This window comes from Artemia franciscana, chromosome 3 (genome assembly GCF_032884065.1).
Source record: "Artemia franciscana chromosome 3, ASM3288406v1, whole genome shotgun sequence".
NCBI lineage: Eukaryota > Metazoa > Arthropoda > Branchiopoda > Anostraca > Artemiidae > Artemia > Artemia franciscana.
This window is the reverse complement of record NC_088865.1, coordinates 47,744,358-47,758,473: the sequence shown is the minus strand read 5'-3', so window position 1 is coordinate 47,758,473 and position 14,116 is coordinate 47,744,358. Positions and strand designations below refer to the sequence as shown.

The following is a 14,116-nucleotide window of genomic DNA, read 5'->3' as shown; positions in this document are numbered from 1 at the left end:
AACATCTTCACTGCTCCCACCATCTTTACTAATAATACTACCAAGGTAACTGAAGCTCCCAACCTGATCAATCTTTTCGTTACCTAAGGTCACCTGTTCATCTTCACTTATTCCTAGCCTTAGTGACTTAGTCTTCTTAACATTAATTTTCAAGCCTATTTTAGCACCCTGAACTCGCAAAACCTCTAAAAATTCATTCATTTTGCTCACACTTTCATCTAATATGCTTAAATCATCAGCATAATCTAAGTCCAGGAGCGTTCTTCCTCCCCATTTGATTCCATGGTCTCCAATTGCCTTTCCTGTGCTCCTTAAGACGAAGTCCATCAAAATGATCCATATAAAGGGGGATAGAACACAACCCTGCTTGACTCCTGATTTAATACAAAACCAGTTGCTAACCTCATTTCCTACCTTAACCGCAGCAGTATTATTCTCGTACATAGCGCAAATCACTTTAATGTATTTTTCTGGTATACCATATAACGATAAGACCTTTGTTAACGCTGTTCTATCAACAGAATCGAAAGCTTGCTCATAATCGATAAAACTAAGGACCAAAGGTGTTTGACAACGAAGGGACTTCTCAATTATTAACCTAAGAGTGAAAACATGGTCGACACATCCTCTACCTTTTCTAAAACCGCATTGTTCTTCCCTTAAAACTTTGTCTACAGCATGTCTCAGTCTAAAAAGTATCATATTACTCAGTAATTTGCTACCTACAGAGACCTGACTAATGCCTTGATAATTACAACATTCACTCTTGTCACCTTTCTTATACAGTGGTTTAATTAAGGTTTTCCTAAAATCATTAGGTACTTCCCCTTTTTCAAAAATCATGTTCATAATCTTCAGTAGCTTATTCCTAACCTCAGAGCCACCATATTTAAGGAACTCATTAATCATACTATCAGCACCTGGGGCCTTATTATTTTTTAATCCTTCTAGTACTGTCGCTAATTCTTCCTCACTAAACAAATCTTCCTTCACATCCAAGGTATCACAAACTTTTTCATTTTCATCTATATTTTTTCCTGCAACTGTATCTCGGTGATAAGAGTGAATGAGATAATAATAGAGGTATTAGTTTGGTTTGTGTAGGAACCAAATGTCCTGGCATGATACAGCTTCTTAGACTTAGAAATGCTGTAGAAAAGGTCTTAATAGAAGAATAGTGAGATCTTAGGAAGTGGAGAGGATTTGTCGACAAATTTTTATTCTCTATTTAATAATTGACAAGTGCCTGAGTTATAAAATCCCTTTTAGTCCTTCGTTTTATAAATTATGAGCAGGAGTCTGATTCAGCAGAGAGCCTTAGTCAAGCTTCTCAGCTTTATCCAAGGTCCTATTTTTGATTGGTCCTATCCTATCTTTGCATGATCAGCGCTCTGTACGAGAATAGCATTGCTACGGTTAAGACAGGAAATGATATTAGTGGCTGGCTTCGTATTAAATCAGTAGTTATGCAGAGTTGCGTTGTGTCCCCACTTATATATGCCCTCTTGATATGTGTCCTTTGACTATATATGTCCATGATGACCATTGCTCTAAGGAGTACAACAGAGGCAATCGGAGGACAGGGAATCAATTGGAGAAGTAAAACTTTCAGAGACTTGGGTTTCGCTGATGATTTAAGCATCTTAAGTGAAAAACGTTCTGCAGATGAAGGATGACAGATTGCCAAAGGTTGTCCTTGTTGGCCAAGCATCAAAGGCCAAACGGATAGTTTGACCCCGACCTGATAGGAGGATGTCGTAAAAAATATTTAGGGGAAATGGGGATTTCTCGGAGGATGTAAACAGGGAGTTTTACAATGTTTTGGGATGTAAAGGAACTTGTGAAGCTGTTTTTTCCTCATGTGGTTTGGTGCTGCAGTGAGTTATTAGTATGGTAATAGTAGCAATGTAAGCTGAAAAAGTCACCATTTTTTCTTCAAAAACAAGGAACAGCAAAATAATAAGAAAATTTGAAAATGAATAAGAAATTTCTGATCCCTCGAAGCTTTTCAATGAAAATTTTTAATGAAAATTTCATGTTTTTAATGCCTTTTTTATTTAGAAGATAAGGAATTTTTGTGTAGGGGGGGGGGGGTAAACTTAAAAACAGTCTTATTTTTACTTAATTATATAAAAAAGTTAATTAAATTTTTAATTATACGAAAATTGGTGGGATAGGTCAGAATTACAGTATTCTGGGGATAAGCGGTGAATGAACACGAATCTTCCCCCTCCCTTCCCCTGAAAAGACATGCTACAAATTGCCGTAAATAAATTATGTCGTATGATAGAGGTTGTTATATCGTATAGCGTTGCTATCGTATGATAGAGGTTGCCTCAAACTCTTCTTTAAACTACACCACTAACAGTTTGGAAAATTCTTGGAGACAGATCTGTAGCCAGATTTGAGATTACAATGAAATGAAATTTATTTGCTTAGGGAAAAAAGCTATTTGCTCAGGCGGAATTAAAAGTAGGATTAGAAGCTTATCACCTTAATTCCAATTTATTAATTAGTAGCTGTAAAAGCGTATTTACCCAAATGTACAAGATTTAACTATATATATTTGCTACAGTAAATAATATCTAGGAACCCAAAATTTATGAGCTGATAAGGCTACACATAAGAGCTACATTAAAATTAGTCACTGGTCAGTCTCAAACATTAACGCAGCTATGACCCTTTTACTGATATTCTTTGTTTCTTTATTAGTAATATTCCTTATACAGTGGTTAACACAGAGATGGAGGGCATTAAATTTCTTCAAACGACTTGGTATCCCAGGACCAGAGCCAAGCTTTATCACAGGAAACATTTATGCTGCTCGATGGTCGGAAGATAACCTAGCTGAGTGCATAGGCAAATGGAGAAAAGAACATGGGGATGCTTTCGGGTATTACTGGGGTACAGTACCTCATGTTATGCTCTCAGATTTAGATCTTGTGAAACAGGTGCTAGTGAGTGACTTTAACTCTTACCGAAATCGAAACAACCAATTGGCTCTCCAGTTTCCGGAATTTGCCTTGGCATTACAAGGTATGTTGCTTAGATTTACTTTTACAAGGGTTTAGCAGGGTCTTGGTTGTGAAAGAAATTTATTTTTTCTTTTACTGAGAGGGGGAGGCAAGAAAATCAAAAGATATTTTAATACCATCATATGGCCCAGGAATAAAGAGTGGGTGGGACTGTAAGTTCTGAAATTGCCCTGAAACAGGGCTTCGTGTTCTTTTTCTAAGGTGTAACTAATATCTACAGGTACGGAGATGAAGGGTGATTCGGATCAAAACTTCATTTACATCTCCCAAAATAATCTTAGTTTCCTTTTTAGGTATTTTCTTTTTTAGTTTCTTTAAGTCTAGCAATCTTCCAGTATTTTAGCAAAGTTAGGCCCTCCAAAAAATGTTGCTCGCGCTTAAACACAGTTAGATTGAATGTAAGCCAAACTAAGATTTAACTAGTTTAAAAATAATCCTGCATTAATCTTTTTGAAGAAATCACACGCATGTATGAAGATGAAGTTTAGTTATGCTCCCCTCAAAATCTGAGGATTATTTTAATGTTATTTATTATTCAGATAACTCGTCTAATTCTAACCAATTTAATGATCTTCACCAGTTCCTCTCCCCTAAAATATGCCTGAGCCCATTAAAAAAAACTCCTGTACAAACAAATATTGTAGGATTCTTTTTTCATCATTGTTATAGCTGCCTAAGAGAGCCAATCTAAGTTGACTTTTACTGTGTTAGTTTATTAGTGTCAATTTAAAGCTATAATCACTTTCTTGGGAGCAATGTACAGCTTACTAAATAATACCGCTCAAAAGTTGTCGAATGGTAGAAATAGGAATAGTCCAAGTAAAATGACAACAATATAATAAGGAAATAATGGAAATAAGGAAAACACGTAAAAAAGGAATCATAATACATCTAAAATTCGTTGTTTAGCAATCAATTTAAATAATTAGCTAAGTATCTGGAGAAAAAAGGAAAAGAAAAAAAATAATTAAAGGTATATTATGAAAGAGAAAATACTTTTTTTTTTTATCTCAGATTTTAATTAGACGAATATAAGGTACTCTAATTTAATAAATTTTATGCATTCATTATTCTAACATGTGGTAGCGTCTTTGAAAGGGGGGTATCTCTTTGGTAATGCTAGTTTTTTTTATTCAAAGTTTTTTTAGTGAATATCTCCAATCTTCCATTTTAATATTTCCATAGTTTCTTAGGGTCAATTCCCATTCTTATCGGGTACCAATTAAATTTTGTATTTCCTTATTGCATTTTGAGACAATTTTGCCAAAAAATTAAATTGTTGCATTTTGCATCATTTTGTTGGCAAAATTATACAATAAAACACCAAATTAGGGTTTTATTCACTTGCATAAAACAAGTTTTTGTAGAATGGTCAGAGGTGTCAATTCATGGAAATTTTGAAGGGATGGGGATATTTTAGTTATCAAAATAGGGGTTAAAGATATAAGATGAAATAGTTCCTTCCTCCCCTTTCCTTTAATTGACACTAATGAAATAAATAAAATTGATTAAAATTTTTTGAAATACTCTGAGTTAGAAATGCAATTCTCTTTGTTTTCTCTTTGTTTTGCCAAACTAGAAAAGGCTTTTTTTAACCTATTAAATAAAAACAACAAGTTTTTAACTGAAAGTAAGGAGTGACATTAAGACTTAAGACGATCAGAAATTACCCTGTTTATGAAAGGGGCTGTTCCCTCCTGAACACCCCACTTTTTACGCTAAAGTTTGACTCTTTCTCTCAACTCTACTTTTTAAAACAGTAAAAACTTTAGCGTAAAGAGCAGGGTGTTGAAGAGGGAACAGCCCCTTTCATATATGGGGTAATTTCTGCTCATTTTAAGTTTTAATGTCGCTCCTTACTTTCAGTTAAAAAAATACTTATTTTTTTATTCAATTTCTTAACGTTTTTTGGTTAATCCATGTTTTATTTCGGCTCTCCGCAGATGAATAATTAAACCGAAATTTGCATATTTATTTATTTAGCAAAATGGCTTTCCCATAGTTTTGATCGAATGATTTTGAGAAAAAAGGAGGGAGAGGAGGCCCAGTTGCCCTCCATTTTTTTGGGTACTTAAAAAGCAACTAGAACTTTTTAATTTTTTACGAAGATTTTCGTTAGTAAAATATGTAAGTAACTTACGCATTAGTTTACGTAACAAACTTCTATATGCGTATGTTTTGTTACGTATATGAGAGGGTTCGCCCACTTGTCAATACCTCGCTCTTTACACTAAAGCTTAAATTTTTTCCCTTGAATCACAAAGGCCGTAGAATAAATAGTTGAAATTACTAAAAATATTTTAGCGTAAAGAGTGAGGTTTAGGAGGAGGTGAACCCTTTATATGATTAATATTTTCTGTTCGTTTTAAGTTTTAATGCTACTCCACACTTTCAGTTGAAAAAAAACTTTTCATATTTATTTTTTCATTTTTTTTAATAATGCTAGAAAATGCTGCGCCCCCTTCATGGAAATCTTTTTCCCCCATGACAAATTCCTCCATGGAAAGTTTCCACCACATAACCCTCTCTTCCCAACCCCTTTTCCCAACCAAAAAATCCCCCTGAAAACGTCTGTAAACTTCCCAATAACCATTACTATATTCAAACACTGGTCAAAGTTTGTAACTTGCGGCCCCTCCCACGAAGACTGTGGGGGAGTAAGTCATCGCAAAGACATGGTTATAAGGTTTTTCGACTATGCTGAATAAAATGGCTTTCTCAGAATTTTGATTCGATGACTTTTGGGAAAATATGAGCGTGGGAGGGGGCCTAGGTGCCCTCCAATTTTTTGGTCACTTAAAAAGGGCACTAGAACTTTTGATCTTCGTTCAAATGAGCCCTCTCGCAAAATTCTAGGACCACTGGGTCGATACGATCACCCCTGGCAAAAAAAAAAAAAAAAAAAATGAAAACGTTTCCGTGATTTGTCTTCTGGCAAAAAATACAAATTCCACATTTTTGTAGATATGAGCTTGGAACTTGTACAAGAGGGTTCTCTGATATGCTGAATCTGATGATCCGATTTTCGTTAAGGTTCTATGATTTTTAGGGGGTGTTTCCCCCTAATTTCTAAAATAGGGCAAATTTTCTCAGGGTCTTATCTTTTGATGGTTAGGACTAAACTATATGAAACTTATATATTCAAAATCAGCATCAAAATGTAATTCTTTTAATGTAACTATTGTAATGAATGTTTCGTTTTATTGGAGTTTTGGTTACTATTGAGTCGGGTCGCTCCTTACTACAGTTCGTTACCACGAACTGTTTGAAAAATCCAGACAATATTGTATTGTAAATAAATTAAATTAAAAAAAAACAACACTTTTTTCAAACCGAAAGTTAGGAGCGACACTAAAACAGAAAAAGAAAAGAATTTATTTCGTATTTGGGGGGGTGACCCCTTCATCAACACTTTTCTTTACGCAAAGTCTTAAAGTTCTTTAAAAAAACATTTTTCATTCAAATTCAATGAAATTGTGTCTGATGCGGCTCTCTTTAATAACTCTGACCAAATGTCAAGCTTTAGCGTAAAGAGCAAAGATTGAGGAAGCGGTCACTTACCTATAGGAAAAATAAAACTTGTTTTGTTTTTTTATTTATATCCTCACTATTTTTCAAATCATGACAGGAAATCGTATTTCTCTCCCCCAACGTGCAAAATTTCTCCCTGGTAACTCTCTTTCTCGTGGAAATTTCTGTGTGTGGAAAATCGTCCCGCAGACCCCCCCCCCAAAAAAAAAAGAAAATTCCGTTTATTCCCCTTAACCAATAAAATATGTGAAAAATGGGTAAGTTGTGTAATATACAGCTTTTTCCCCAAGGAATATGGGAGGGATCATATCATCCTCAAAGGCATAGTTATTCAACATTTACCTATACTGAATTGAATGGCTATCTCAAATTCTGGCAATAAGTCTTTGGAGAAAAAAGGGTGTGGGAGGGGTACTATTTGTCTTTCATTCTTTTTAGATACTCAAACAGGGCACTAAAACTTTTAATGATGGTTTGAATGAGCCATCTTTCGATCATCTAGGACCATTGGCTCGATGCGATCACCCTTGGGAGAAAAACACACATCTTTAACATTTCTTCTGACAAAAGAAGCAAAAAATACCAAACCTCCAGAAGCCTCTAAAGTGGGGTTCATGGATATACTAAATCTTATGGTGCGATTTTCATTAAGATTACTTTACGTTTTAGAGATTCTCCCCCTTTTTTCAAACGTCATACAAATTTTCTTAGGCTCGTAGCTTTTGATGGGTAACATAGCCTCAATGAATTTTATAGGTTTGGAACCGGCCTTAAAAGGATATTCTTTTAACTAATCTTTATTTATCAAAATTATGATTCTTAGTGTTTCGTTTGATACTGTGCCTATTCACTCTTTACTTATAGTCTGCTGCCATAAACTGTTTGACAATGGGTGGATAGTCTGTTTTCTTAGCACTTATGGTGGGCTAAAAGTGAGCACCATTTGCTAACATATTACAGTATGTATTATTAATAACTGAAAAAAAAAATAATTTTGGTATAACAGATTTTGAAAGGAGTCGATAAATGCCTCAAAAGATAATGCTGATGTTCATGAACTACTAAGCCTTTTTTTTATGGAGTTACAATAAAATTCTATTTTTTAATGCATTTTGAACATTAAATCAAGGAAAAAGTTCCAAACTTTTTGTGGTTGCACCAAAAACTTTGGTAAAGTGAATAGTTTATCATACAAAGTCAAATGAACGGCTGAAAGGCATTTGGAGTAATTTGAATATGAACAGTAAAGTGTATGGAACGTCTTAGTTTCAAAATAGCCAACAGTGAAAACTCTCACAAATAATTCACTTACCAAGCACAATATGTTCTTTTTTTTATCAGTTATACTTTCAAATTCTTTTGTGTTCCTTTTATAAAATGAGATGGACCGTTTTCTAAATAAAAAGCCATTTTGCTTTTTATAGATCAGCGGCCTTTATCCTGCCTTGTGGTTTATTTAAAAATCAGAACATGAATTACCAGAGAACTAGGAATAAATTACTTTCCTTTGAATTTTAAGCAGTGGGAGGGGCTGAATACTTATTTTTAGTAAATATTTTAACATTAATCTTTGATGGAAAAGTGATGAAAATGCAGAAAGACGTGAAATATTGGATCTATAGTAGAAATGTATAGACCTCTCTTTACCACTGGCTCAAATAATATGAAAGCGACCATATTGTATAATTACAAGTCGTATTTCAAAAGAAAAGAAAGTTTTGGTTGCGGTTTAAGTCTTATTATGTTATTTGCTACTGAGCATTTTAGGCACATAAAATTATTGTCTCCTTATTTCAGGACTAAAGGATGAAGAGTGGAAACAAGTTCGTTCTATCCTAACCCCTGTTTTCACTCTTGCAAAAATGAAACATTTATCAAAGTACATGGCAGAATGTGTCGAAAGGATGAGAGAAGTCTTAGAGGTAAAGTGTCGTGTTGTATCTAATTGTCATTTATTTTTGTAAATTACTGGTGCAATTAAGTTTTAATCGAACTGATTTATGCTTAAGGTGATTTGTAAGGCCATATGCAATTATATCAGACCCTTTTTAAAATTTTTGATTGGATTTGCTTAACCCTTAATTTGGTCTGGTTTTGGTGTGGGTGTTTAATGTATTTAGAGGAAAATACCAAAATCTCAGAAAAACGAATCCAATAGTTCTGCTTTTCAATTTATTGAACTTTGTCCAGAAGAGCAAGTTTCAGAATAGCGGCTCACGAAAACAATTGACCAGGATTGACGCTCTTAATTTTGGATCTCGTCATAGAACCTATGAGCAAATCGAAAGATCATTTTGTGAAGAAAATTAGGGTAGCAGGAAAATTCAAGAATACGATAATATTCAAATGCAAAGCCTAGATGATTCAGACTTGATAATACTTTTGAAGAAGCTGGGGAGAAAATAATAAAAAGTCCGTGTACTAGAACGCATTAGATTTTAATTGAACTGATTTACATTTGTATTGATCTGTAAGGCTGAACATAATCACGCCAGACACTTTAATTTCATTTTTTGCCTTTGAGTGGCTTGACCCAAACATAGGCGGGTTTTGATCAAATTTCTGCTGAGTGATTCTCTCAATTAAAGGGAAGTCTAAAACACGAGATCATCACTGGGATTTAAAATGCCACGAGAGAGGGGACAGTTATCCCCTCCATGTTTTTACCTCTCAAAGCTTAATTTCTAAATCAGATTTGAGTTTTTCTCACCCAGAGTTTTAAGGACAGACTAAGTTTCAAAAGAGTTTTAAATTTCAAGTTCTCATGATTATATTTGTGGTTAAAATTACATCATGTGTATGTTATATCCCTTATGTCCATGCAACTGGAAGTTACGTATTTCTCGATTTGGTCTATTCTCCCTTAATTGAATTTTTGTATTCCAACCAATTTAAGGCTGCAAAGCTACATCAGCTTTAGCTATGTTATTACCACTTCTATTGCTTATTTACTTTTTTTTATCGCGAACTTCTTTTCTTCTACTGATTGCTTCAATAGTGTAACTTTTTCCATTAGCCCTGCTGAGCACAAATAGCTCTTTTATTTGGACTGCCAGCCAAAGAGCCGTCAAAAATCTGGCTTATCAAAGAAAAAAAATGTTTGCACATAATTATTTTTTATGGAGAGCAAAATATATTTTCTACCCATTCCTCCGTGAACAAAATTTGCAGTCCCCTTTCCCTATTACCCTTAAGGAATTCCACCGGCATTGAAATAGCGTGCTTGCCAAATTATGCACAAAAGTTGTTTTAATTTAAAGAAATATACAGACGGTAAGCAATCTCTTTAAACTGTGTGCAAAACATGTTTATCTTCGCTGGTATTTCTAGGCATTTACCACCAGTTATTATTAGTCCTAAAGCTGCCAACAGATAAGTTTTTCCATTTGATATATTTTGAACAGAGCCGTATCCAGAATTTTTGTTAGGGGGTGGGTATTTTTGGGGGAGGGGATTGCGAGAAAAAACTAAAAAAACGCATAAATATTAGTTTATAAGCATTTTCTATTACGTTTTCGCGTATATGAAAACAATTATAGAGGAGGGGGGGTCAAGTCTCTTTAAAAAAATATTGAAAAATTCTGAATATCGGATACCAACTGAATAAAAAATTATAAAAAGTAATTATCATGACTGCAAATTTGCTTGAATTCCTGTTTCTTTTCTTACTTTTTTTTTAATTATTTACTGGAAATAATCTTCGTTTTTCCAAAAGGGGAGGGCTGTGCCAGCAAAAATTATATTCAGAATTTTTCTAATTTTTGTTTATATTCAAAATATTTACAATTTCTTACATTAATTCAAAGTATTTACACTTGGAATAATACTGTTATGATCAGATATACCCAAGAAAAGAGTCGAAATGACAAAGACATATTTTTACAATTTTTGAAGACAGTTGATGCGTTAAAAGACAGATTTGCTGTGAAAAAGAAGATATCTTTCCGGCAAAACTGTCAGCCCAAAAGCACGAAGTAGATTTAGCCCACTGTTGCTTAAAGGATTTTTTGCAGCTTAGTCTATTTCCACTTTATAAAGTAACTCATGCTTAGGTCAGTACCATTGCTTTATACAATTAAATAAAAAAAAAACTAATTTTTTTAGCTGAAAGTAAGGAGCGACATTAAAACTTAAAACGAACAGAAATTACTCCGTATATGAAATGGGTTGTCCCCTCCACAATCCCTCGCTCTTTACGCTAAAGCTTTTAATTGTTTTAAAAAGTAGAATTGTGGCAAAAAGTCAATCTTTAGCGTAAAGAGCGAGGGATTGTGGAGGGGACAACCCATTTCATATACGGAGTAATTTCTGTTCGTTTTAAGTTTTAATGTCGCTCCTTACTTTCAGCTAAAAAAATTAGTTTTTTTTTATTTAATTTCTGAACGTTTTTGAATTAATGCATGTTTGGTTTTGGCTCTCCGCACATAAATTATTAAAATGAAATTTGCATATTAATTCCTTTTTTGGCTAAATGGCTTTCTCTTAGTTTTGATCAGATGATTTTGAGAAATAAGGGGTGAGGAAGGAGGCCTAGTTGCCCTGTAATTTTTCGGTTACTTAAAAAGGCAACTAGAACTTTTAATTTTAACGAATGTTTTAATTAGTAAAAAATATGCGTATTTTAAGAATTAACTTACGTAACAAACTTTCATAACCTTATATTTTTATTATGTATACGAGGGGGTTTGTACCCTCGTTAATACCTCGCTCTTTACACTAAATCGTAAATTTTGTCCCAATTCTTTAAGAATGACCCCTGAATCAGAAAGGCCGTAGAATAAATAGTTGAAATTACTAAAAATACTTTAGCATAAAGAGCAAGGTATTTATCTCCTCCTAAATACCTCGCTCTTTATGCTAAAGTATTTTTAGAACCCCTCATATGCGTAATAATCTCTGTTCGTTTTAAGTTTCAATGCTACTTCTTCCTTTCATTTGAAAAAACGTTTTCATGTTTATTTTTCATTGTTTTCTTATAGTAATGCTAGAGAATCCTGCGCCCTTTTCATTGAATTTTTCTTCCCCCATGACAGATTCCTCCAAGGAAAGATCCTCCAACATAGCCCCCTCTCCTCAGCCCCACCCCCAAATAAAATGAAATCCCCCTGAAAACGTCTGTACACTTCCCAATAACCATTACTATATCATGAAGAGAGAAATCACCAATGCTACAACACAAACAAAAAAAAAAAAAAAAAAAAAAAAAAAAAAAAAAAAAAAAAAAAAAAAAAAAAAAAAAAGCTGTTTTCCTAAATTAGTGATTAATATAGACCAGCACTTGAATGAGGCCTTGACACTGGTCAAAGTTTGTAACTTGCAGCCCCTCCCCCAGGGATTGTGGGGGAGTAAGTCATCCCCAAAGACATAGTTATTATGGTTTTCGACTATGCTGAACAAAATGGCTATCTAAAAATTTTGATCCGTAGACTTTGGGAAAAAAATGAGCGTGGGAGGGGGCCTAGATGCCGTCAAAATTTTTTGGTCACTTAAAAAGGGCACTAGAACTTTTCATTTCCGTTAGAATGAGCCCTCTTGCGACATTCTAGGACCACTTGGTCAATACGATGACCCCTGGGGAAAAAAAAAAAAAAAACAAACAAATAAACACGCACCCGTGATTTGTCTTCTGGCAAAAAATACAAAAGTCCACATTTTTGTAGATAGGAGCTTAAAACCTCTACAGTAGGGTTCTCTGATACGCTGAATCTGATGGTGTCATTTTCGTTAAGATCCTACGACTTTTAGGGGGTGTTTCCCCCTATTTTCATAAATAAGGCAAATTTTCTCAGGCTCGTAACTTTTGATGGGTAGGACTAAACTTGATGAAACTTATATATTTAAAATCAGCATTAAAATGCGATTCTTTTGATGTAGCTATTGATATCAAAATTCAATTCTTTAGAGTTTTGGTTACTATTGAGCCGGGTCGCTCCTTACTACAGTTCGTTACCACGAACTGTTTGATATTACATTTGAGTTCTCTTGGAGGATCAGTGCTTCAAGAGTCAAAAAATGAAAAGATAAACTTCAAAAACAATTTTTCAAATAGTTTTGATTTTTTTAAAGTATTCCAAGAGCCCTTCATACTAAGGAGCTAGGAGATGAAAGAGCACTGACTATGATATGGTCTTTATTGCTTTCTCTGGTTTGTCACTTTTGAGATTTCTTTTATTGATTTTTATGCTTCTTTATATTATCTTACATAATTCTCTCTCATGTTTATATTTTCATATGTTTCTATTTTTTATATTTTTTGTAGGATTCAAGGAAAAAAGATGAATCTATAAATATTCATGAGCTCTTTGCTCGCTTCACATCTGAAATTATATCTATGACTGCACTGGCGACAGAAACTCACCCAATTAAAAACCCCTTCGATTGGTTCTACGTAAACGTCTCTAAGATGTTTCAGGGGTCAATGAATTTCCCAACTATGCTAGCTGTATATTTTCCACTGATTGAACCTATAATCGCCTACCTTACACCTTTTACTCCATTCGGTAAGTATTGTTGTTATAATTCTCTTATCTTGAGCTTGGTTGAGTTCTTTGCACTCAAAAAAACTGAGTTGAAACTGGTTGAGTTTCATAGCCATTGAGAGCCTTATGAATTAGTCTTTTACATGTTTGTATTTCCTTTCAGTCTTTTGTATTTTCTGTTGACTATTTGGAAGCTTTGCACTATGAAAATATCCTTTTTTTGGGTCGATTTTGTGCTTTCAGTAAAATGCTAGTTTTCCAGGGTTTTACAAATATAGGGAAATATCATCGGTCAGATTGTTGTACTGTAAGAGCAAGACTTTGTTTTTGTTGTGCATGTTTATTCTAGATTTGATATTTGAGCTTCGTACTAGAAAGTCATGAGGGTTTAGCCTCCGCATTTTTTTGTCTTTTTTTTTACAATAAGTGTGGACCTTAGGCCAAATTGATGAACATGACACCATATCAAAGAAAGGAGCGTTAACTTATTACATGGGATAAAAAGGATCGATGTCGCTAGTAATTGGGCTAGCCAAGAGTTCGTGAGTTGATGTGAAATTTTGATGCAGAGGACAATAAGTGGTTTTACCAAACAATGCTATGTTTTCACTTTCGATTTGAAAGTTCTGTTCTAGTGGACAAGCAGACAGGCACCAGTTTCGAATCGATGTTGGACTTAAATCAAAAAGTTCTCAAGAAGTCCAACTGCTACCTGGCCCCAGCCCCAAAAGATAGGAGTTTTTCCTCTGCTCGTTTCTAAGTAGATATGTTAGAAATTCGGCCCTTGCAAAGATAATCAATTTTTAAAAGAAAAACAGATATTCTTTTCTAAAGAAAAAACATCGGTTGTAATTTTTTCAACGCTGAAAAATAATATTTGATAAATTGGTGAGGTGTCCGACCGTGCAAACATCTGTTCAAAAGACAGAGCATTTTAAAAGCTTACAAGGGTTGGCAGCTTATGTGTCGCGATACATCCTAAAAGGGCTATATGATTGAAAAATAAGGCAAATCAAGGATAAACAAGTGACGATTGGCATTTGTCCCTTGGCTATCTTTGCTCTCTATCTC

At 34.2% G+C, this 14,116-nt stretch overlaps 1 protein-coding gene across 2 annotated transcripts in view; it reads left to right on the top strand.

Moving 5' to 3' along the window:
• The first annotated feature begins 2,636 nt into the window (after positions 1–2,636).
• LOC136025344 (cytochrome P450 3A8-like) overlaps positions 2,637–14,116 on the top strand; it is a 50,483-nt gene continuing 39,003 nt past the window's right edge. The window contains exons 1-3 of one of the 2 annotated variants that reach the window (XM_065701268.1): positions 2,637–3,036; positions 8,364–8,488; positions 12,826–13,066. In XM_065701268.1, the coding sequence (XP_065557340.1) occupies positions 2,676–3,036; positions 8,364–8,488; positions 12,826–13,066 (727 nt within the window). In that variant the 5' untranslated portion in view covers positions 2,637–2,675. The remainder of the gene's footprint in view (positions 3,037–8,363; positions 8,489–12,825; positions 13,067–14,116) is intronic. The other variant, XM_065701267.1, reaches the window with a different exon arrangement.